The sequence below is a fragment of the Sander lucioperca genome, chromosome 7, assembly GCF_008315115.2.
Source record: "Sander lucioperca isolate FBNREF2018 chromosome 7, SLUC_FBN_1.2, whole genome shotgun sequence".
Taxonomy (NCBI): Eukaryota; Metazoa; Chordata; class Actinopteri; order Perciformes; family Percidae; genus Sander; species Sander lucioperca.
This window is the reverse complement of record NC_050179.1, coordinates 2,080,588-2,103,960: the sequence shown is the minus strand read 5'-3', so window position 1 is coordinate 2,103,960 and position 23,373 is coordinate 2,080,588. Positions and strand designations below refer to the sequence as shown.

Sequence of the window (23,373 nt, the reverse complement as noted above, 5' to 3'; positions counted from 1 at the left end):
AGCAGCCACAGTCTCCTAGATCAGTGAGCAATCTCCAGTTCATGGTGTAAACTAAAATTATTTCCACCCCCTAGACAATTTACACTCATTTGCACTGAACTGATTTTGTCAGTATTACAGTTATGACTGCAGTTACTTTCAGTACATTAAACTGAAACCAGATACCTTGCTGTTGTTTAAGAATTTAGAATATTGCTATACCATCTTTAAAATTATACTTGCACATGCAATCATCATGGCATTCATTTAAGGTGGACTGGGTTATATGGAGACTCCACAGAGCCAGAGCCTATACATGGGTTTCTGGGGGAAAAAAACAAAATGGATGAATGTTAGACCCTGCCAGTGATCCCAGCAAATGACCTTGGAAGTAATTCAGATCTTTTCAATGAGTTCCCCTCCAGAGGAACAGAGAAGGATACATTATGCATGCAATCTATTATTAATGGTCTTGAGTCATGTTACGATCAGACACGGGCCCTCAGAAAATATCTGAAAAGCCTTATCCTCTGGAGGACTTGTCCCCTAAACATGATGTTTTTAAAATCAGCTACTTCTAGGATACTGTAATGCATATTATATGATTTATTATTTAATGCAATTCTGTCTTTTACATTCTAGGCTACTTTTACATGACAGGATTTCTGTATTCATGCTATTCCAAAGTTGTGAGAAACTTCCCAAAAGTGGGCCATAGATAATTACACAAGCATTGTGCTCACTGTTTACATCACCTTTTTTATTATTAATAAGCCTTTTCATGGGCTACATCATGGACTTTGTATCGATCCTCTAAAGCGATCCAATTAAAACTCTTTGCTGCTTCATCCCGAGAGTCCATTGGCTGACAGCTGTTCTCGGGTCTCCCCGGCCCCGCCTCCTTCTGTCAGGCACTGCGCTGGTACAGCACTGTGTGCCTGCCGATGCACTGGAGTGAGCTACTACTCTTTAACTTTATGCTACACCCTTGGACGGACTTTCCAAATAAACAGAATCATATTTGTGAGCAGAGCTTGTGCAAGACGCGTGCGTACCCAAACTCCACCGTCTTGAATATTTCTTTCTACTTTCCCAAGCCCTCTTTTACAGTATGAAGTGCAGTTATGGCAAGGAGTAGCAAGTCAGTGGCGAGGACCCTGGAGGATTTGACGCTCGACTCGGGTTATGGTGGAGCCGCCGACTCCTTCAGATCTTCCAGTGCGTCGCTGTGCTGCTCAGAGGCACATGGCGGGAATCACTGGCATTTAACCGACTCGATGCACAGTCGACACAACAGTCTGGACACTGTTAACACGGTCCTGGCCGAAGACGCCGAGATCCTGGAGAGCACCGGGCAGTGCGCTAAACTACCCGAGCTTGAGGATGTGCCATGGAGCCTCGGGGAAGTGGCGAGCGCGCTGAACAGGGACGAGGAGATGACCCTGCCTACCCCCCCACAGGACGTCCTGCTCAGGCTCTCGGTGCTGGTCAGCCGGGCCCTGGTCAGAGTCGCAAAGGAGTCGCAGCGCCTGAGTTTGCGCTACGCCAAATGCACCAAATACGAGATCCAAAGTGCCATAAAGATGGTTCTGTCGTGGAGCGTCTCGATGAGCTGCATCAGCGCGGCCCTCAGTGCCTTGTCCCTGTACAACATGAGCACGGAGGAGGACAAGTTCAGCCGCGGCAAGTCGGTGCGCTGCGGACTCATCTTCAACGTGGGGAAGTTCTTCAAGTGGATGGTCGACAGCAGGGTTGCGGTCAGGATCCACGAGCACGCTGCGATCTACCTGGCTGCGTGCATGGAGAGCCTCTTCCGCGAGGTGTACGCGCGGGTGCTGCGCAGCGCGCTGCTGGAGCGGGATAACGGGATCCCCAAGTTCACTGTGGAGACCCTGGAACAGGCCGTCAACACTGACTCCGAGATATGGGGCTCTCTGCAGCCCTGGCAGCACCTGATCTGTGGGAAGAGTGCAAGCGGTGAGTTGTGAATACTGTAAGTCCATGCAACAGGGTCCTTCACTTCATATCCTTACCACAGCTTTTAACTCCCTGTGCGTAAAGTAAAAAAAAAAAGTCCCCCTCTCATCTCACGGTAGATTTACATCAGTATAACAGATACGTGTTTCTTCATTAGATTTACTCCAAACATCCATAGACTAAAATGTAACAATGTATAGGGGATACTAATCCAAACAAGTCTCACCTGCACCATAAATGACTACCAGGATTTATATAAAGATAGGTCCCTCTGATTCACTTGCTGCCAGATTTCTGATATGAAAAGGTTATGCCACATTCACTCAATCTCTCTCTCTCTCTCTCTCTCTCTCTCTCTCTCTCTCTCTCTCTCTCTCTCTCTCTATCTCTCTTGTTGAGGAACTGTAATCCTAAACTCAAATACGTCAGTGAAAGAACAATTCTGCAGCTGAAATGGTGCTTCCATTTCAGCTGCAGGCAAGTGATGACTGACTGAGTAGATCAGGATGGGAGAGAGTGGTCCTCTTAAGGCCAGCTTGCCTCCTCTGTCTTCTGTGCAGTATTACATTACAGACAGTATTCTCTAATATTCTTCTAATACTATGTGGCTGTTTTGTTAACGCACAAAATGACGAAGCAGGGCCTGGTATCCCCAGGGTTAATGACTCACTTTGATAGCTTTCAGTGAAAGGGGCTCTCCTTGTTGGTTTTCCTACAATAATACCCTGCAGAGAGGAAGGAGGTCTTTCATTCCTGTATACTGCTGATTCCGGTACACACAATACCTCGCTGGTAGTTTTCACATGGCTTTACAACTGTTTAGAAATACTTATTGGCGTGTGCTTTGAAAGAAAGTATAACTGTATTCAGACTTCACTGCCACTTAAACAGCAATACATCACAAACCACTCTAACACATGCGTGCCTCTGTTTTGATGGATGTTGTAAAAGTGCTGCTGTGGCTCCTCTTGCAACAGGTTTACGTAATGAAAGGCCTTGGGGGACCTATGTGCTATCATGCATTATGCAGAGTGATGTGAATAAAACTGAGTTATAGAGTGAGGGAGAGAAAAAAAGAGAGACAGGCACACAGAGAAAGAAACCTGGAGACACTCTGTGACCGTATTGATGAATCACCAACAGAAGCCTGGCATCATGAGAAGAGCACTTTATTTTGCTGTATCTCTTTGTTTCAAAGGCACAGTGAAACATTTGTGTTAAACATACAGCTTGTTTACCCTTTCCATGTCTGTTTGCTTACACCAGCTGCACATTCAGCATCAGACTCGCATAAATGTGCGTTAATTTGTAGTGGTAACAACATATAGTATCATTATATTACTGCATACCTTGACATATAGTGAAAAAAAAAAGGCCAGTTCAAAGAGACTACCTCACTCCCCCCCCCCCCACCCCCCACCCCGTGGCTCCAAGCCCTCAATATGACGTCAGCCTTTACAGTATGAGCACATACTGTAAATTGAATGCCAATATTCAGTGCCTCTGCACACTCAGGCCACTTGGCATGCAGCAAGGCTCCAGCTGTAGAAGAGGGGTTGAGTGTTCACTGGTGCATTGGATCGGGGAATAGGATGCAAGAAAAACGTCTGGAGCATGTGGAATATTGATGTAATGCCCAAGGCTAGAAAAGTGCATGAAGTCTATGTTGTTGTTCAGTATTGTGCATAAGGTAGTAATTACTGGCATGAAAATGAACTTGATTGCAGCTAAAATCTGTATCATTTTAATTACACTGCATCAAATGACTATGTGTAATGGGAGTAGAGCTTTATAGCATCATTTTACTTCTTGTTTTGGTTTTCTTGCACACAACTTTATAGCTTTGGTTTACTCTCACTGCTCTCTGACTGTACACTACCTGCCCAGTATCAAACGCTTAGCGACTATACCTATGTCTTATCAGGTAGGGAGCTAGAGAGACAAATAATTCCCTAAGGAGTTGGAGGAGACCAAAACAGAGTTGAAAAGAGAGTGAATATTGAAAATATATATTTGCCCGGTGACCAGAAACACAATTCCAAAATGAGTACTGCTCTGTATCTGCTAGATGTGTATAAAGGCAACTTTATGCTAACACATTAGCCATACCAACGTAAAAGGTAATAATATGTAAGTGTTCACAACTTGTTTCTGCAGTTCCCAAGTGGCAAAAATGTATCAATTATGCAGCTTTAAGTCTCAGGATGTTCAACAGACACATGCGGTTATACATCTACTTAGTTTTAGGCAGGTTTAAGACTGATGGACAGTGGATGTGTGCATCTGTTGGAGAATCCTTAGTCTATATCCACAACGTTCCACTTCCGGGATTGGTCCTGTGCTACCAGAAGTTCCACCGGATGTCCTTCTTTTCGGCCGGATGCCCGTTACCTTCCGCTTTCTTTGTGTTGGAATTTTAAACTCTGGTCGATTAATGAGGACTAATAACTGCTCCTCAGATCTCTGCAGGGTAAATCGAGGCAGCTAGCTAGACTACCTGTCCAATCTGAGTTTTCTGTTGCATGACTAAAACAACCTTTAACGTACACGTTCCACCAAAACAAGTTCCTTCCCGAGGTTATTTTGCAGTGGCACCGTGGCTCTGTCTGGTGCTTAGTGCCGTCCAAGATGATTGTGATTAGTTTAAAGAAATGCCAATAAACCAGAGCACGTTTTTCTTTTCTTTTTCCCATCCCAGAATGGTTGTGGACTAGCCAGACCCCCCTCCGCAGCGCTGTGGAGGAAGGTCTGGTAATGCGAGACTAGGGCATCATAGGATGACTGGTTCAGTTGAAATAGGAAGTTCCATATAGTGTCTGATTCCCATCACATTTCTTATGTGACAATAATATATAATGTGACAATACAGGACCTCTAAACCTCAAGATACCCTCTATCTGCATTGACAGATAAGGCCGAAGCACAGCCGCATCATTCGCTGTCTTCCCAGTAAAACCAAACAGCCAGTCAATCCAAGGGTGGGCTGACCTTACCCGAGCCTCTGCCTGCCAAATTGAAGCTCCATATCGCTTCATCCATTCTCTCAGTCTCTGTTTGCCAAATGGGAACAATTGAGGTGATTTTTCCATATTATGCTAACGCTGGTGACCCAGCTTTGTCAGGAGGCCTTTATGAATATCTTTATTGCATCTTCCACAAAAGCTGATTTCCTTTGTCATGCTGTCACAAAGTCAATGAGGTAGTTTCTTTGTTGGGTGTATTACTTTATTAACTTTTCAGCTTCTCTCAGGTACCTTAGTAATGAGCTGAATCATTTAGCGGGCTTTCTCTCTTCCACAGAAGGTCAAAGCAATCATTTGAAATTTGGGTAAGGTTTTATTGCTGCGAGTTAAAAAATTTTTTTTTATATCACTGTAATATCTGTACTTTAATTATACCAGCAGCCAGTTAGCTCATCTTAGCATTAAGCCTGGAAACGGCTCACCCTGCTCTGTCCAAAATAATGTAACAAAATCCACCAACCAGTTACTCTAAATTTCACTAATTAACATATCTTATTTGTTTAATTCATACAAAAGTATAACTAAAGGGGTGCCTGGGTAGCTCACCTGGTAGAGCGCGCGCCCATATATAGAGGTTCACTCCTTGACGCAGCGGCCGCGTGTTCGACTCCGACCTGCGGCCCTTTGCTGCATGTCATTCCCCCTTTCACGTCTTCAACTGTCCTATAATAATAAAGGCCTAAAATGCCCAAAACCATTATCTTTAAAAAAAAAAAGTATAATATATAATAAAGTACATTTACAGTTATGTGCCTGATCATTTCTTGTAGATGCAGAGTAGAGATTTCTGGCACAACCTGATAATTTCTTGGCCAGGAGCAGTAACTTCCCCAAGCTTCTGCTTGCCGCCTGGTAACAGCATGGTGACAGCAATACCAGTTACTGCTTCTAGCCAAGAAATAGTCTGCTAATGCTAAGTGAGGCAAATGGGTTTCTGGCTGTTGTTGCCATACATTTACCGTACATACATGATAGTGGTATCAATCTTCTTATCTAACTCTCAGCAAGAATGGGAACAAGTGCACACCCAAAATGTTAGACTATTTCTTTATACCCTCAAGAGTGATGATCAATAATAGAAAAGCATTTAAAGTGCCCATATTATGAAAAAAATCACTTTTTCTGGGATTTGGGGTGTTATGTTGTGTCTCTGGTGCTTCCACACACATACAAACTTATACAAACAAAAAAAATCCATCCATGCTGTTTAGAGTGAGATACGGTTTCTGAATGTGTCCTGCCTTCAGTCTCTGGGTGAGCTGTTCAAAATCTGAACGGCTTGTTACGTCACAAGCCGAAACGAGCAGGCTAACCGCAACCATTAGCTCGTAGCGTTAGCGTTAGCATACTAACGCTAATGCTAATGCTAGCATGCTACCTCGTTCTCAATAGCAAAGCGTTGCTACAACACACACAAGTTCACCATAATCTACAAAAGAACTACTTACATGTGCGCCCTCATTTAGAAGTCTCCCAGCTAATCCTGCCTTGTAACTGACTGAAGTTGTAGAAACAGCCTTTCTTTTACTGTCTATGGAGCTAGCTAGCTGACATGATCTACATCTGAGCTACTGCACATGTGCAAGTGCAATCAAAGATAGTACAGAAGAAGAAGAAGAAAAGAGGTCTCACTCTGTAGCTAAAACAGAGACCAGCTGAAAAGAGGATCTGCAGCAGTGAGAGAGAGCGGTGCAGTACAACACAAATATGGTGTATTTTGAAAATTAAACCATGTAAACCTATTCTGGTACAACCTTAAAATACAATTATGAACCTGAAAATGAGCATAATATGGCTGCTTTAAACAACAATAAAAGGCTCTGTAGTTTTAGGTGTAAGTACTGTATATACTGTGTTTTATATTGTTATGCACAATGTATTTCTTTGTAATGCATCAGTTTATACGAATAAGGGGGAAAAAGCTTGTTCTTGGTTGTTTCATGAATAGATGCCTCAACACAGTATCCATAATATCCCTATCTATATAACCTGCTATAATGTCTGGTATACACCTACTGCTCCTCACAGCTCTGCATTGGCATATCTAGCATATGGAAGGCCTCCCACACACACTCGCACACATACAGTAAGATGTCAGGGGCTCCTCTCACCATGTCTGAGCCAGTTATTTGCAGGTGGGTGTTGGGTTTCCCTTCTCCGGCTGTGGTATCCTGTCAGAACAGGAAACTGTTCTATATGGTGGGATATTTCTTATGGCTCCCACTAGGCCCAGAAACACAGTGATTCTTTGATTTCTTTAACGACGTGTGCATGTCACAGAAAATGTCTAGTGGAACACGATATCCAGTGCTCAGGGATATGTACCACCCGGAGGAAGATTTTCTAATCATGCTTCATGTGTGAGATGACTTTCAAGTTCGGGCAGAGCTAGTTGGGTTGAATGATCTTAAGGAAAATTTCACCCTAAAGTAATTTAAAATAAGTGTAGGTAATGCACCTTGCAAGTCCTGGCCCATTTTGTTTTATGGTGGTGTTTTTTTCCGTATTTATTTTTTTCCGTATTCACGTGCACAGTGCAGCTACAGTTGACTTGGTTGACATCATTTTTGGGACAAAGTAAATCATAGTTTAGCCCAGCAGACCATTTCTGTATTTCTTCCAGGTAGCCTTAAACTGGTGGGTAAACATGACATTTTGAATGTCCCGACGGTACCCGACGGGCGGGGCCGGGTTCGGACAGATATTTAGAAATGATGTTCGGGTTCGGGTCGGGCTCAGTCACATCTGCTCGATAAGGCATTGAACATTTTAAATTTAAAACAGCTCATTATGTAACTTAGCTTGGGCCATTTTTGGTGGGGGACTTTCGTCAATGGTAAGAGAGATTTTCATTTCAATAAGCTGCTTTTGTGTTAATGTTAATTTTATTTCGCTGGGGACACTCATGTTGATTTGAATTTCATTAAGAGACCTAGGTCCACAGAACCTCTTGTGTGAATTTTTTGGATTTTGTGTCTTTTAGCTTGGGCCATTTTTGGTAGACCTATGTTAATTTAATTTCAATTGGCTATATGATTGGGCATCTTGTGCGCGCCTGTGTTAACGTGCGCTTGTTGCCCCGTGTGCGCTTTGCGCTGATGCGCTCATCTTTTGACATTTCCGAATGCCTTCCTACAGTTGCTTAATAAAAGCGGGCTTTCCACACAAACAAACTTACTGTACATGTGTCATTAGTATGAGAAACAAATGAAATTTTAACTGTGTGGGACGGGCTCAGACAGAAAAATGCATATTACAACATATTTAATATTTTTTGTCAATATGCTTTCACCTGTCTCTTATCTAAACACATAGGCGAGGGTTTCTTTGTAGGCTTACCATTTAGCATTGACATTCAACAATCATTCAAAGGGCAATCCATGATGGAATTGTCAGAGATATTTCTCGACCAATGGCAGCCTCAGAAGAAATTCAATGCAGCCACAACTTGAGCTGTTGCCAGTAGCATCTGAAATATAACCCTGTTGAGGGGTAATTTGAGGTGATTTGAACAACTGGGCATGCTGCTCTGTAGCATTGTCCTCTCCTCACTCTTACTTTTCTTGCCTGGAAAACACACAGTCCGTTCAGCACAAAGAACACACCTCTCTGAGGCTTGTCAAAAGGCACTCTAGGAAATCTGGAAAATCAACAACTGAACATGAAAATTTGGGCAAAGTGGGTGTACACAAAAATAGTAAATCACAGCACTCTAGCACATTCCCTGGAAATCATTGTGAAGTGCAGAACAGATGTGGGATTTTCCTTTAAAAGCCTTATGTGTACCCTACTCTTGGCATTTAACATAAAAAAGTGAGACCTCATTTGTTTACATTTTCCAGACGCAAGCATCATGTGTGAAAACCAGAACAACTGATGCACTTGTTGAGGGTATATGATGTGTATGCTATTAGAACAGGACCACTTTACTGTTCTACTGGGTAGCTTTGTGCTGTTTTAGTTTAGCGCTTCACAGGGGTGAGGGAGTGCAGGTCTCATTCCATTCACAGGTCTTTTGTTCCGTATTCAGCATTGCAGTACGAGGTCGGTGCCTGGTGCACACATGCTGTGGGGAAGGAATGACTGTGGTCTGCAGCGGTACCACTCTGTACCGGTGGAGACCAGTCCCCATTATGTCTGGGAGTGAGATGTAACATATCTGTGCTAGGGAAACCCTTAAGGCCCTGACACACCAACCAGACGGGCCGACCGTCGGCAGAAAAGCCAGTCGGACTGATCAGTCGGGTCCCGAGGTCCAAAAAATGCCTCAGAACACACTGAGGCGACGCCGACTTGAGCGTATGCTCTGCGCGTGCGCAAAACGTAATACGTCTCCATACCAGCAGGCGGCGCTGCTCTGTATTGTTTCCATTAACAGTCTGATTATTTCCCAGAAAATGAGAACCGGCAGCTGATTGGACGAATGCGTCACGTGGTTCTTTTTTCTCCGGAAATTCACAGCCAGACTGTCATGGCGGCTTGTTCAGAATACAATCTCATATTGTACTAAAATAGTTCACCGAAACGTGTTTCTGAAAACATTTTAAGCGAGAAATAGGCCATGCAGTTGCTGAATCTGTCTTCATTTCAGATTGACAAAGGTCAGTTTAAAAGATTTTCGTCAGATTTTGAGCGGCTCATCCGCTCCCCATTGACTGAACCCGACTGAACATGTTGGGTCGGCCAAAATGAAGGCCGACGGCTCCTCCGACGGCCGACGGCACGGGACACACGGAACAGACTCGAGTCACGGACCTCGCCAGACGGCCCGACACCCGATTATCGGGCTGGTGTGTCTTCTCTATTACACAGCAGCAAACACTTAGGCATATAAGACAGCAACATACACAGACAGATTCAAACACACAGAGAGGGACACACACACACACACACACACACACACACACACACACACACACACACACACACACACACACACACACACACACACACACACAGAGTCACACATGGCCCAGGAGCAGATCTGGTATTAATCGTTTGGCAAGGGAATGAGGAATGCTGATGTGACATGGAGTCTGGTACATCGAGGGGAGAGCTCCAGCCGAGCTTACTTCAGTTGATTAAGAGGAGCCAGGCAATAGAATACAGTTAATTCTGCACCAAGCTGGCAGCGTCTGCAATAGATGGAGTGTCTTTTTTTTTCTTCTGTAACTGCCTTCTTTTCTCATGCACCTCTGGGGATGGATTAAAAGTTTCAGATGTGTGTTAAAACATGTAGGTGATGGACTGGCTCAGTATAAATCCGCCGCTATGTATGAATGTGACTGCAGCCATTGTACACAATAAATAGACACACGAAAAAAATAATTGTATCCTACTGTTTAGGATCCTTTCATTGGTTATTCAACGCAGTGAGAGTGGAATTGAACCATGTTTTTAACAGAATTTTGTAATCTGTGCCTGTGTAATACATACTTGTGGAGATCTTGTATCATTTGAGAAAAACACTGCTGGAGCTGCTGCAGCAAGGACTAATTTTGTAGATTTTTCTAATTTTCATGCTTGACCTTTTACACCAAATATAGCCCTGACAATGTCACCCCATAAAGTGCACTTTAAAATCACTCTTTAGATTCCTATTTACTGTCAGTGAAAAAGATTCAGTATTTTTTATTTCTGGGTGACATTATCGAAGGAGCTTCAGCTGTTTTATTTCTGTCTTTGGTAAAGATAGATGTTTGCTTTCCCTCTGGACTAAATCTTTCCGGGATGACTTTTAGTAAGTTTTCCCAAGTCACAGCTAGCAATTCTGTATTAGCTCTTAGTTAGGTAGACAATGAGAATATACCAATGCTAGACTAGAATCATTTAAATATTACTCTGCACTATGGAGCCAAATCCAGTGAAGCTGTGGCTAAAAATGAATTGTTCATGATGTCGACTATGGAAGAAAGGCAGAGGGAGAGAAAGAGGCACAGATGGCAAGGATCAAAACAGGAAAATCCATAAGAAAAGCTGTGGGTGACAGATGAGACCCACACAAGCAATGCCTCCTTCTTATTATAGCAGGAAGAAAACTCTCTGGGCAAACAAGTACCAGCAAGTGGATTAGTTAGGTGGAGCATCAGTATCTACTGCACTGTTTTTTTTTGCAGCTCTCTCTGTTGTTGTGTAGAGAGAAATGATCCTCTTTAAATAACAGCCAGTCTGGCTGGAAATGATAAAGAAGATGATGGTAAACAAGCTTTTAACTTGTATTCCCTCTTTGTTGTGAGCAACTCTTGTCACCATTAGAAAACTGATCTGGTCTGATAGAGAAAGCTGCATGTCAGCTCATGTCAAGATGCTTCTGGATTCACAGTTGGTGTACCGTGAACCAAATTCCAAGATATTTACATAACACACAGAATTAGGGATCCACTGATCCAACTTTTTTAGTCCCGATACCTGGGCTTTGAGTGTCAGCCGATACAGAGTACTGATCTGATACCAGTGTTTAATTAATAAGCTGTATGCCTAACCATGTGGAAGTGACTGGGATCGTTCCTTTATGTGTAAGGCAATATCATTACGAGGTGCACCTGAATGCACCATGAGTTTACGAGGGGCACCTGAATACACCATGAGTTTACTTGGAGTACTTGGATGCACCATAAAGTCCCGTTGGAGGCCACAAGCTTTACCGTTCATTGTTTGTTTACATAACTCACAAAATTTTGCCACACCGGTGATTTTAGGGAAGCAGGAGAATATTCCAGTTCTGTGGTTTCTCCGTCCTCTCAGACTCTGGCAGTAGCCATGGCATTTGGAAAAGTGCAGCTGCAGGCTACTAGTAAGCTAGTCTTGCATTGCCAGACCTACATCCACAGTGCTGTGGAGTAAGGTCTGGCTACACCACACATCACACAGAAAAAATTATCTGGGTTGTTTGTATTTCTTTAAACAAATCACAATCTTCTTGGGCGGTGCCAAATTCCAGACGCAGCGATTGTAGGGAGGAACTTGTATCAGTAGCCCTGCAAAAGAAAATGCCACATACAATATTAAAAGAAGGTAACTGTTTACATAATATAGTAACGTGAGCTATTTAAATTAGCTGGATACATGGTTAAATGTAATTTGCTCTTACCAGTTTATCGCCGTGTGTACATCGTCCACAGCAATCCTGCCAATCGGCCCCAAAATGTCCCAGTTAGAAAGTAAATGCCGTAAACATATTCTTTGTAAATCTTAACAATCATTCCCCGAAAGAAATAAGCAGGCCTGCCTTATTGCATGATCCAAATCTTCTTGCCATTTTCAGCATGCAGTTTGTTGTTGTTTCTCGAAACGAACAGAGTTTGAGAACGGCAACACACAGAGAGCGTAAGGTGAGGGACATCTGGCATATGAGCCAGGCACAGGATGTCAGGCAATTACCCTGGAAATGTACTTCCGTTGAGAGACTACTTGAAGGCTGCGAGTTGAATTTCTAGTGCTATCGCGAGAATCCAGCTACTATGAAATGAATTCTGTGTGGCTCTAGCAATGGCAAATTTTTGATCCTGTTGCTCATTGCATGATCCAAATTTTCAAATTGAATTGAATAGATCGACCCTCACTGTCAGCGATCCAGCTATTTAGGTCAGTATCGGCCCAATATCCAATATCAGTATCTGACTGTAACCTATCTAGCCCCTTACACAAAAACACACATACAGGACAACATGCAGCACAGCACTTCCATCAACTTTCATCAGATAAATGTGAACAAGTTTTCAGCAATTGCACAGTGTGGCCAGCACCAGTCACAAGCAGTACTATGCTAATGCAGTTACATAACCTCACCTGTTGTTTAATCACAGTAACAAGTAAAGATGAAAGTCAGAGGACCTGCCAGCAGCAACTTTGCAAATAATGTTATTACTTGTGAGAAAACCATTGTGTGTGTGTGTGTGTGTGTGTGTGTGTGTGTGTGTGTGTGTGTGTGTGTGTGTGTGTGTGTGTGTGTGTGTGTGCGCGGTGATCCTAATCCGACAGTACTGTTATATCAGGAGAGAATTTCTCCTAAATCAACTAGCAGTCCAGCACAACACAGAGCCAGCCAGCCAGTCAGTCAGTGAATCAGTGTGAAGAGGAGCCCCTTTCTACCAAAAACACCAATTGAAACGTAGTTAAGAACAGCTTAGATTAGTTGTTTGAAATGGATGGAGACGCTCATTGAATAGCTCCCACTTTTCCTTCAGTATTGATATTAAACTATTTTAGCTTTTTTTAATATTTATACAACTGTTTCTGTTCTTAAATGTTTTATGTAAAGTACTTTGAATTGCCTTGTTGCTGAAATGTACTATACAAATAAAGCTACCTTGCCTTTAAGAAATGTGCTTTTGCATGATGCCACTCAGAGAGTAAGCATAAAGACTAGAAAAATAGGGAAAACAGCCAGCTTGGCTCCGTCCAAAGGTAACAAAATCCACCTAGCAGCACATTTAAAGATCACAGATTAACATGTTATATGTTGTTTATTTAATCTGAACAAAAACCATAAAGTAAAAATGTCAAACATCAAAGGTAGGTTATGTGACTTTCTGGATACTAACCAGAGGAGACTCCAGGACACAAAGAACAACAATATACTGTATAACATATGACAATCAGTGAGTTTTAGAGGTGTTGATAGATGGATTTTGCTACTTTTGGACAGAGCCAGGCTAGCTGTTTCCCCATTTCCAATTTTTTTTTTTAATGTTAACTAACTGTATGTAACAGATCAACATGAGAGAGGAATCTATCTTCTCATCTTACTCTTAACAAGAAAGAGAATAACAAATTTCCCAAGATGTTGACCTATTCCTTTTAAGATCACCACTCGTATTTTGTCTCTGAGGGCGTTTTCACACCTATAGGTCGTTTTCTCTGGTCCAACTCTATTGATGAGTTTGTGAACTTGGAGCGTTTTCCCTTGGTTCGGTTTAGTTTCACGACAGAGAAAAATCCAAGCGAACCAAAATGCATAAGTATAAACAGGAAGAAGATTCTGTGTTCTGGAATTATGCATATTTCTCATATTGCCATGGTCAAACCATCTTATTTCATTTAAATTATCATCCATCTGCTCTCCGAGACTTCGATCTGCTCTGCCGGTGTCTGTCTCCAACTTTAGCAGCGGCTGTTTTGACCACAAAGATGCGAGTGACAGCGAGCTTGACCGCAGTCTATTTTTGTGAAAGAAACATTGCTACAGTTTGCATGCTTTGTGCACTGAGATTGCAAAATACACCTGACTACAGGAGCCGTTTAGCTCAAACTTGCAGAGTACACCTGGTAGTTGAGTCGGATCGAGGTCGGATCACATTTTCAACACAAACAAACCCTGCAGAGTTTGTTTGTAACCGGAGCGGACCGCCTCTGGTCCAGGCCGAGTTTCGATCCTCACCTGAGTGTGATTGCTGTTTTCACACCTGCCCAAACCAACCGCACCATGGGGGTAAACGCTACAGGGTTCAATTCAACCAAACTAAACAAGGCAGGTGTAAAAAAAAAAAACTGAATCCTTGGCTTTCCTAAACCTTTGGCAGAAGATTTGTCAAGGTGAAGAAAATCTGCTTATATATACCCTCTAAGCTGCCAATGTTCAACTCTCCTGCAGTCAAGCTAATCCATGGCTGTAGTACAGTAAGCCGTGGGAGTGTGAACGTGATCGTGGGGAGTTGGCCTTTTATTATTTCAGTCTTTTACAAACCACTTTATGCGTTTTTCCTCTGCACATGAGGAATACAGAGCCATCAGCTGGATAAACATAGAGCAGATATAGTTCATGTGACAGAAATAAACACTCTGCTTCTGACATGCTAGTGTTCCCAGGGAATAAAACATATACTTTCACTGGAGGACATAATTATCCTTGAATATATGGATATATACAGTACGCTGGTGTGTGCTGATCACTGCTGCTGTCTGTTGTATTAGTTAGTCATTTACAAGCTGCTCGGCGGTTTGGGGTCACCCCTAAAATCGGAGATACTTATTTATTATTATTTTTTGACTGCTAGACAATATTACATCAACCTGAATATACCCACTTACTCTCAGTCTGCCTCATCTACAGTACATCAGAAACTGTTTTCCCACATTTGCCAGAATGCATTTCAACAATCCTCTGGATGTGCCTGAACTTGTTTTATTCATTTGCAGCGGATAATGACAGTAGGACCAAGAGAGCAAGTTTTTCTAGCTGAGGAAGACTCAAGAGTTGCATCCCTTCATCAGAACTGGTCTTGTGGGTGCAATGCATTCTGGTCTGTTGAGGTGTCTGTAGGTAAAGAGATGAGTATACACATTAAACAGAGCTTTAGAAATACTGAAGTCAGTATCAGTATTGAGGGTCCAAATAGTGAAATTTAAATACACTTTTCTGTGGAAAATATTGCTAATTTAGCTCCCATTTTGCATTTATTAAGAGTATGTATTATATTGGGTCTAAAAATACTGGAATCAGGCTATCAAATACTCATTACATGTACGTATGTATGTATGTAAACCCCTCAAATTACCACAAACAAAATACTGAGGATATTACCTCAGTATCCTTAATGGTAGCTAGAGCCTTGTCTATGGATTTTAATAAATTGAGTCTGAAAAGACTTATTTTGAGACATCAAATGCAACATTTAGTTTCACAGTCACAGATAGATTTCCTGTGTTTTAGGTTGAATTTTCCATTTTAATTGTTGTCTTTAAAGCTATAGTGCGTAGTTTCTGTCGCCCCCATGAGGAATTTCTAAGTAATGACAACAACACTGTCAGCGCATCCACATGACTCAAGTCTTCAACCCCACCCCTCCTCCACGCAGTTGCTAGTAGCATTGATCCCGTCAAATCAAGGAGGACACGGAGGATTAAAATAAACATGATGGACTCTTTAGAAGAGGTAATTATCACTCGAGATTCTGCACGCCAAAGTCGCCGGACGACACCATTTTCTAAACATAGCCATACTGAGAAATACATAGGGAGTTTTGTGAAGCTGATAGGCTTAATTAGCTTTGTATCAACTCATTTGGCATGTGTTTGGTTTGAATGTAACGGACGTTCATTAATATAAAATAGTTGCGCACTATAGCTTTAAATATATTGGCTTGCAACATGAATAATGAAACGACCGAGGAAAGTGCACATACTGCGGCTTAGTAGCATTCTAGGAGGCGTTGAACCTGCTGGTGATTCTGTTCCAATGGACCGGTATCCCATTACCTCCCATGAGAGCTCAGAGCACTGACCTTTGGACTGTTTGTGTTATTGCGTATATACTGTGTGCACGTTTGAGAAAAGTGAATACGCCATTCCTTTTTTTCTATTTTCCATTGTGCAATTGCCTCAATCACAGCTTGTGACCTGAAGAATTAAGACAGATGATTTTAATAAGATGTGACTAAATGGATGTCTTCTACTCGTCTCTCCTCACCCCCTCTCCCTCTTTTCCCTTCTTTTTTGCTGCTCTTTTCTCATTCTCGCTGTCTTGCTTCTTCATTTTCTCCTCTCCGTTTCAGCCCAGCTATTATTCAATGCAGATCAAATGAGTCCACATTCTGCCAGTGCCTGGATGGAGAGTAAGTAACCTTCCCATGCTACATGTCTGGCAACGCTCTAATAGTTCTGTCAATCTAGACATGGAAGGCCCCCGCTGGCGAGCTTGCGCTGCAGACAAACACATGTGTCTGACCCATGACAGATCTCTAGATCGAACTATAATCTGTAACTGTAGTGTGTACTGCAGAGTGGGCGGGGCGTAGCGTGGGTGATTTGAGAGAAAGTCAATGAAAAATGTGCCAGACTACAAGTCTTTGGTTGAGTATCAATCAACATTTTAAATACTAGGTCCACATATCATGCTGAAAAGCTTTTACTCAAACTATGTACTTAAACAGCTGAACGTTGGACATCTTCTCGATCCTTCACTCCAACTGAGTGAGTTTGCTCAAACCCCAGCTGAACTAGCAGCATATGGTACAGATTACCACAGGAGAAGGTACATGTCTAGTTTGTTCATGGCATTTTTTTATTACTAACATATGCTGGTTCCTGCTTTTCTCCCATTTCATTCTTAAAGTGGACCACAGACTGGCAGAATAACAACCACACTGTGAAGAGACAGATGCAAGCAGCGACTGTAACTTCTGCCCTGAAAAATATTCAGACATTTAACTGTATATTTTGTTATGGCAACCATAGTATGGCAGCGTATCGTACCTTATAGCTAAAAGTAGAGTTGTTCCGATTCCGATACCAGTATTGGAAATGCCTCCGATACTGCCGAAAATGCTGGCATCGGTATCGGCGAGTACTGGAGTCCAGGCACCGATCCGATACCACGTAATTTATTAGAAATAAGAATCTATTTACTGGTTAGCTCCGTTAGCTCTGACACAGTTCTTCTTCGCTGCTCTTAAAACAGTTGCGCTGTGTTCTGCTGTTTTAGACGGGCGAAGAAGAATTGATCACCTGACGCCTCCTTAAAAGAAGCTAACATTAGCGCATCATGTCGGCGGTTTGGCAGTACTTTACAGTGGATGTTCCCACCAAGTGGCTGTTCCCACCAGTAAGACGGCAACATGCAAGATATGCAAAGAAGCAATTTCGAGGGGTGGCACGAGTGTTGCAAATTTCAACACCAGCAACTTAATCAAACATTTGAAGACGCGTCATGCTAAAGAGCACGATGAATTTACCAAAGCTAAGGAGAAAAAGAAGGACGAACTGCAGCAGCAAACTCTGGAAACTGCCTTCCAGCGACGAGATAAATTCCCCAAAGACAGCCAAAAAGCGACAAAGATAACCGACAAAATTTTGGAGTTTATTGTCCTGGATGACCAACCCCTGTCTGTCGTCGAAAATGTGGGATTTTGCCGTTTAATGGAGCATTTGGAGCCAAGGTACTGTTTGCCAGGTCGTAAATACATCTCCGATACTGCGCTACCCAAATTAATTAATAATAATTAATTAATAATTAATTTAAGTTGCTGTTGCACAACTGTTTTATACTGTTCTATTTAAAAATAAATTTAAAAAGAAATGGCTTCCATTTGCTGTATTCATTCATGTTTTACAAAGGGTTTAATATGATTCAGGCCTTACCACAATGATAATCATATCACAGTCATGCAGGCGTAGTATGTTTTTTTTTTCCTTTTTGTTTTTTTAAATACAGTGGTATCGGTACTCGGTATCGGCCGATACCCACAGCACGAGTATTGGAATCGGTATCGGGAGGGGAAAAATGGTATCGGAACATCTCTAGCTAAAAGATAAATATTTAATGTAATTTAGAGTACTGCATATTGTATTAATCACTCCTCGAACTATGTTATGGGGAAAGGATCTTTATTTGGCACATATGCTCTGCTAATTTAATTTAAATTGAATATTTAGGTCTTTAAAGGAGATCATTAACTAACGACACGCGTATGTGATGATTACAGATGAAGCAGATCTTTCCAAAATATTTCTGACAATGGGATTCAGAGAAAGCTGAGTAAAAAAGAGTGGTAAAAGTTAAATATACCCTTTTTTAAGCTTACCCTTTTGACCTATTGACTTTGTGATAACAAATGGCATCATAGTTGCAGTTCAAGTGTATCTCTATACCTAATTCTTAACTGCAAAGAATATTTTATATTCAAAATTGGGCAATTTGTCTTCTTAGCTGGCTTGCTATTGTTAGCCACTGGTAATCCTACATTCAGGAATATCCTGGTTTAGTTCAGAGTTAGGGTTGTGTGAAACCCTGTAGTTGCACTGTGAGGACAGGACTTCTGATGTGCTGCTGCATGCAGTCACCAGGGTCAATGGCCCCTTCCCTACTTCCGGTGTCCTAGCTCAGACCACACCCATCTTCGAACTTGGCCTTCATTTTGATGTCAACTACACATCTGTAAAATTTTGTGATTGCATCTTGCATGGTGGCGATGCTATCACAGTGACAAAATGTGTCCACAGACAGACAGACAGAAAGTTTAAACACCCGTCAAAGTACTCAAAAACCGCCTCTTTAGTAGTTGCTGGGGTTAGGGAATGGTGCTAGAGTTAAAGTTAGGGGGTTACCAAAGCCATTAGCATGCATCCTCTGAGCACCATGGATATCTGTACCATCTTTTGTGTCAATCCAAGTTGTAGATGTTGAGATATTTGATGGAGTGACAACTGAGTGTCGCTAGAATGTATCGTCTAGGGTCTTTAGCAATCCATTCAATAATTGTCAAGATATTTTACTCAACCACAAATGTCAACCTTCTGGTGGCGGTAGAGGAACAGGCAGGGGAGCACTAAATTCAGTAGGATTCATTATCTGGGGACCATGCATGTCTGTACAAAACTTCATGGCAATCGATACAATCTTTGTTGAGATATTTCAAGCTGGACCAACCAATGGTAGACAGAACCGACTGACGACATCGCCATCCCAAGAGCCGTGCCGCTAGCTTGGCTAGAAATGCCTAAGAAACATATTCAGCATGTTCTCAGGTCGAACGGATACACAGTGCATTTTAGGGAGAAACATTGAAAGTTAAAAGCTATGTTGGTTTACAGTGAACTCTCCACTGTATTTTTAATATCCAGAACAAATTTCTGGGAAACACACAACTGCGGTAGTACATTAGTGATCATTCTACACATTCGGCTTCATGATGAATCATGCACTAGTTGAAGGAGCTGATGGGATTACATTTTCACTAAAATTGTACCTCAAACGATTTTCATGTGACAAATTAAGTTGATTGTTTGATTGTCTGATCAAGGGCCATTATAAATGACTCAGCCTTGTCATTATGCTCTGACTATTCTTTTAGTTCAGTCATTGTCTCTCTTTGGACAGACAGATGTTCAGAGCTCTCTCTGACTCACAGGACAGAGAGGAGTTGAGTGGATGACACACTGCTGGTGAGACAGGTGTGTCTGTCAGTTTTATACCTGGCATGATGTTGCATCGGCTCAGCTACACGGGTCTGATCCACAGGATGCTGGGAGGAAGGGTTGTTCACTTTCAGTTAATTTCCAAACCCACTGAAAAATACATGAAGCAAGGAATTCTCATGAATTCTATGCATTGCATGAATATAGTTTATTCAATTAAATAACATTTTCGAGGCATTGCTGTTTAGTTTCTCCAAAGAAAATGAGTAATACCTTTCTTGGACTTGTCATTTGGTACCTGTTTTCTCCTGGGAAATATTGCTATTTTTATTCTCAATTCTTATCATTTTGGTGCTGGTGATTTTCCTTTTGGGCTAGCTAAAACCTCTTTGGGGGGGCGCCAAAAAATCCTCTATGCAGGAAAAACCCTGCTTACTGTAATCTCTGGGGTGAAAGGAGATTCATACACCAGTTGCCCCACTGGTTACATCCTCTTGTCCCAGTGTCCCAATATAATCATTAACCTTCCATACCAAATACCACCAGAGAGTGGTGAAATTAAATAAATGAAGCACAAAAAGTCCCACCTCTGAAAATGTCAAATTCAGGCTCGTTCTTCAACCAGGATATATATCATTGATTGTCTCTGGGGCGATGATGTCTGATTTAAAAAACGATTTCTTCTACTGTAACCTTTTGCACACCTGCAGAACTTACACAGTGAATGAAATGATGAAATCAACCTTTGCTGCACTCCCACAGAGACCCGTAGCTTATTTTATGTTTGAGCATGTGCGGTGTGCCGTGTGCAATCACACAGATAGAGTTATTTAGAGAGAGAGGCGGAGGAGAGAAGAGAAGCAGATGGAAGGCAGGATGTGAAAACAAGAGGAAAACATTGGGACTAAGAGTTCGAAAAGAAGAGACGGCCCATTTTGTTTCTGTGTGAGTGTGTGTGACAGATGAGAGAGCTGAGAGCTGAAGTGAACTATTAGGGTCGCCTCAGCTGGAGAGGGAAGCTGCATCCATCTAATTTGGTCTATTTGCTTGCCTGTCAGTGGCTCGAACCAAGTAGGCTAAGCGACACCTTAACGCAGCGCTGCCACAGTGACTGTAGAGTCCAGCACTTGAAAAGATGGATGACAGCAGTTCGAAGAGGAAGGCAGGAGATGCAGCAGTACACTAAACTGCTGATGGGTGAGGTCAGGTGTGTGTGTGTGTGTGTGTGTGTGTGTGTGTGTGTGTGTGTGTGTGTGTGTGTGTGTGTGTGTGTGTATAGGGGTTAATAAACAGGAGGGTTAGTCAAAGAAGACAGTTGGAATTGCAAGTCTCCCAATAGAGGTTGTTTTTGTTAGCTTCTCGCTGTGATAAGTATGATGCAAAGATGAGATTTTTAGCTTTGTAATCACATATTGATGATGCAAGATCATTAGGGCCCTCTGCCAATCGTGCAAAGTACATTTACTCAAGTACTGCATTCAAGTACAATGTTGAGATACTTGTACTTTACTGTAACATTTTCCATTTTTTTTGTTACCAGGGTTGGTAATGTTGAAAAGCTATATTTGAAAGTAGCATCTCCTCGGGGCTCCGTCTAACCCCTGCCCCTGCCTTCGGGGCTCCCCCCCCACACACAGACATGCACGAGCACCGCTGCATCGCTGCTTCAGAGCAGAGTGGAGAAAGGGCCGCAATTTCATTCCAAAACTACTTTATGTCCTATTCACCGATAAGCAAACACCTAAAGTTAACTTTTGTTGAGATTTCACCTCCACTCTCCAGTAGACTTGCAGTAACTCCGGCGGCGACGACGCACATTGAGCTCAGGTTCGTACATGGGAGGGGTAGAGTATGCGCAGCGGGGCAAATAGGTATTTAATTGGTTCTTTCCAAGCGAGCCGCGAGGCAGTGATTACAGCAGCTACAGTTCATTGCTCCTTTTTCAGAGCCCTTAAGTAATTTTTGCTGTCGGGGTGTAAAGACCATTTCAAACAATATATAAAAAAGTGTATATTGGAAATAGTTATCAACCCTGCCTTTAATACTTATACTACACAGAATATTTCAGAGGAAAATATTGTACTTCATATTGTACCTGTTTTCCGTCACATTGATTTGGCAGCTATAGTTACTAATTACTTTACAGTCGAACATTTTTCTTATAAAATATATCATCATCTTATATAATCAGAATCAGAATCAGAGTCAGAAAGGGCTTTATTGCCAAGTACGTTTTTTACACATACAAGGAATTTGTCATGGTGTTGTTGGTGCATGTCACACATTCTCTAAATATAAGAAGGATAAAAAGAATATAAACAATATAAGTATAAACATATACACACAGTATGTATTATTAAAGATAAAAATAGAATGTAAAATAAAATAATAAAATAAGTTAAACAGTAATTTAAAGGACTGTTACAGATGAAAATACCTGACATACTGTATAAAGTAGTTAAAATGTATTAATAACAATTATCCATTAATATGATAAGTTATTGTATTATTATTGATATTATTGTTGGTTGTTATTGATAATATAAACGTCTGGAAGTTATTCTGCATAATGAGTTCTTTTACTTTTGATTGTTTAAGTACATTTTACTGCTAACACGTCTCTACTTTTAGTAACATTTTGAATGCAGGACTGTTATTTGTTATGGACTATTTTTTTAAATTGTGGTATTGCTACTTTTACTAGAGTAAAGGATCAAAGTACTTCTTCCACCATGACCAGCAGTATAAACTGTGCTCACCACAAGTTGGGGCTCAGAGCACAGTGGAAGGAGGAAAAGTGTAGCGTTTACATCAGTTTACATCACAAACGAGCCCCAGGTAGCAGAAAAGAGCAAGGAACAAGCCTGAAAGTTGTGAATTATGTATTTCAGATCAATAATGTTCAAAGGAAGGCGATTACAGTTTGTGCTCAAACTTCAAACGTTTTCAAATTTGACTTTATTTGTTGACGATTCAATGATAGCTGCGAGTGAAGTTACCTGAAGGCAACCAGTGATGGATGAAAACCTCATTCCCACCTTGATATACCTGTGGCATACAGTAAGATGTTCATCAACCTACACCATACTTAGCCTGGGCACTGTGCTGTGGGCAGCCCCTCGCGGTGAGCACAGCTCCTGCTGATCATATATTGAAGGCCTTAGATCACGTGTTAAACTCAAGTCCCGCGGGCCGAACCCAGCCACTCGCAAATTTTGATTCGGCCCACATATCAATTTAGGTTTACAATACATTTTGGCCCACCAAAAAGACGGGAAACTGTTTTCAAACTGCAATTATGTGACACCCAAAGCAGAATTTGGCAGATTTGCCGACTTTGAGACTCAGAAATGTCCACAGCACAGAAAGAGAGTTTTCATATTCAGGCTGTGTAACAAGTCGTTATGAGTTGGCTGTGTGGTAGCAGCTTTTAAAAATGTAATCATTGTTTTGCTGGATTTGCTAAACTCTGATGGATGAGGAACTTTTTTTAGGGTGAGAAGACTGTATGAGACATGCAATATTACAGTCAAAAATATTT

The 23,373-nt window shown here is 41.8% G+C and overlaps 1 protein-coding gene and 1 long non-coding RNA gene across 4 annotated transcripts in view; one reads left to right on the top strand and one right to left on the bottom strand.

Moving 5' to 3' along the window:
* Nucleotides 1-718: 718 nt before the first annotated feature.
* On the bottom strand, nt 719-2,398 carry LOC118495416. The gene is made up of 2 exons (XR_004897817.1): nt 2,183-2,398; nt 719-1,936 (listed from the first exon to the last, which is right to left on the bottom strand). It is a non-coding gene; the product is annotated as an uncharacterized LOC118495416 (long non-coding RNA).
* btbd11b (BTB (POZ) domain containing 11b) overlaps nt 1,055-23,373 on the top strand; it is an 86,669-nt gene continuing 64,350 nt past the window's right edge. For all 3 annotated transcript variants that reach the window (XR_004897816.1, XM_031283115.2, XM_031283114.2), the window contains exon 1: nt 1,055-1,956. Coding sequence is in view for 2 of the 3 variants with exons in the window: in XM_031283115.2 (XP_031138975.1) it covers nt 1,104-1,956 (853 nt within the window). In the remaining variant the exon portion in view is untranslated. The remainder of the gene's footprint in view (nt 1,957-23,373) is intronic.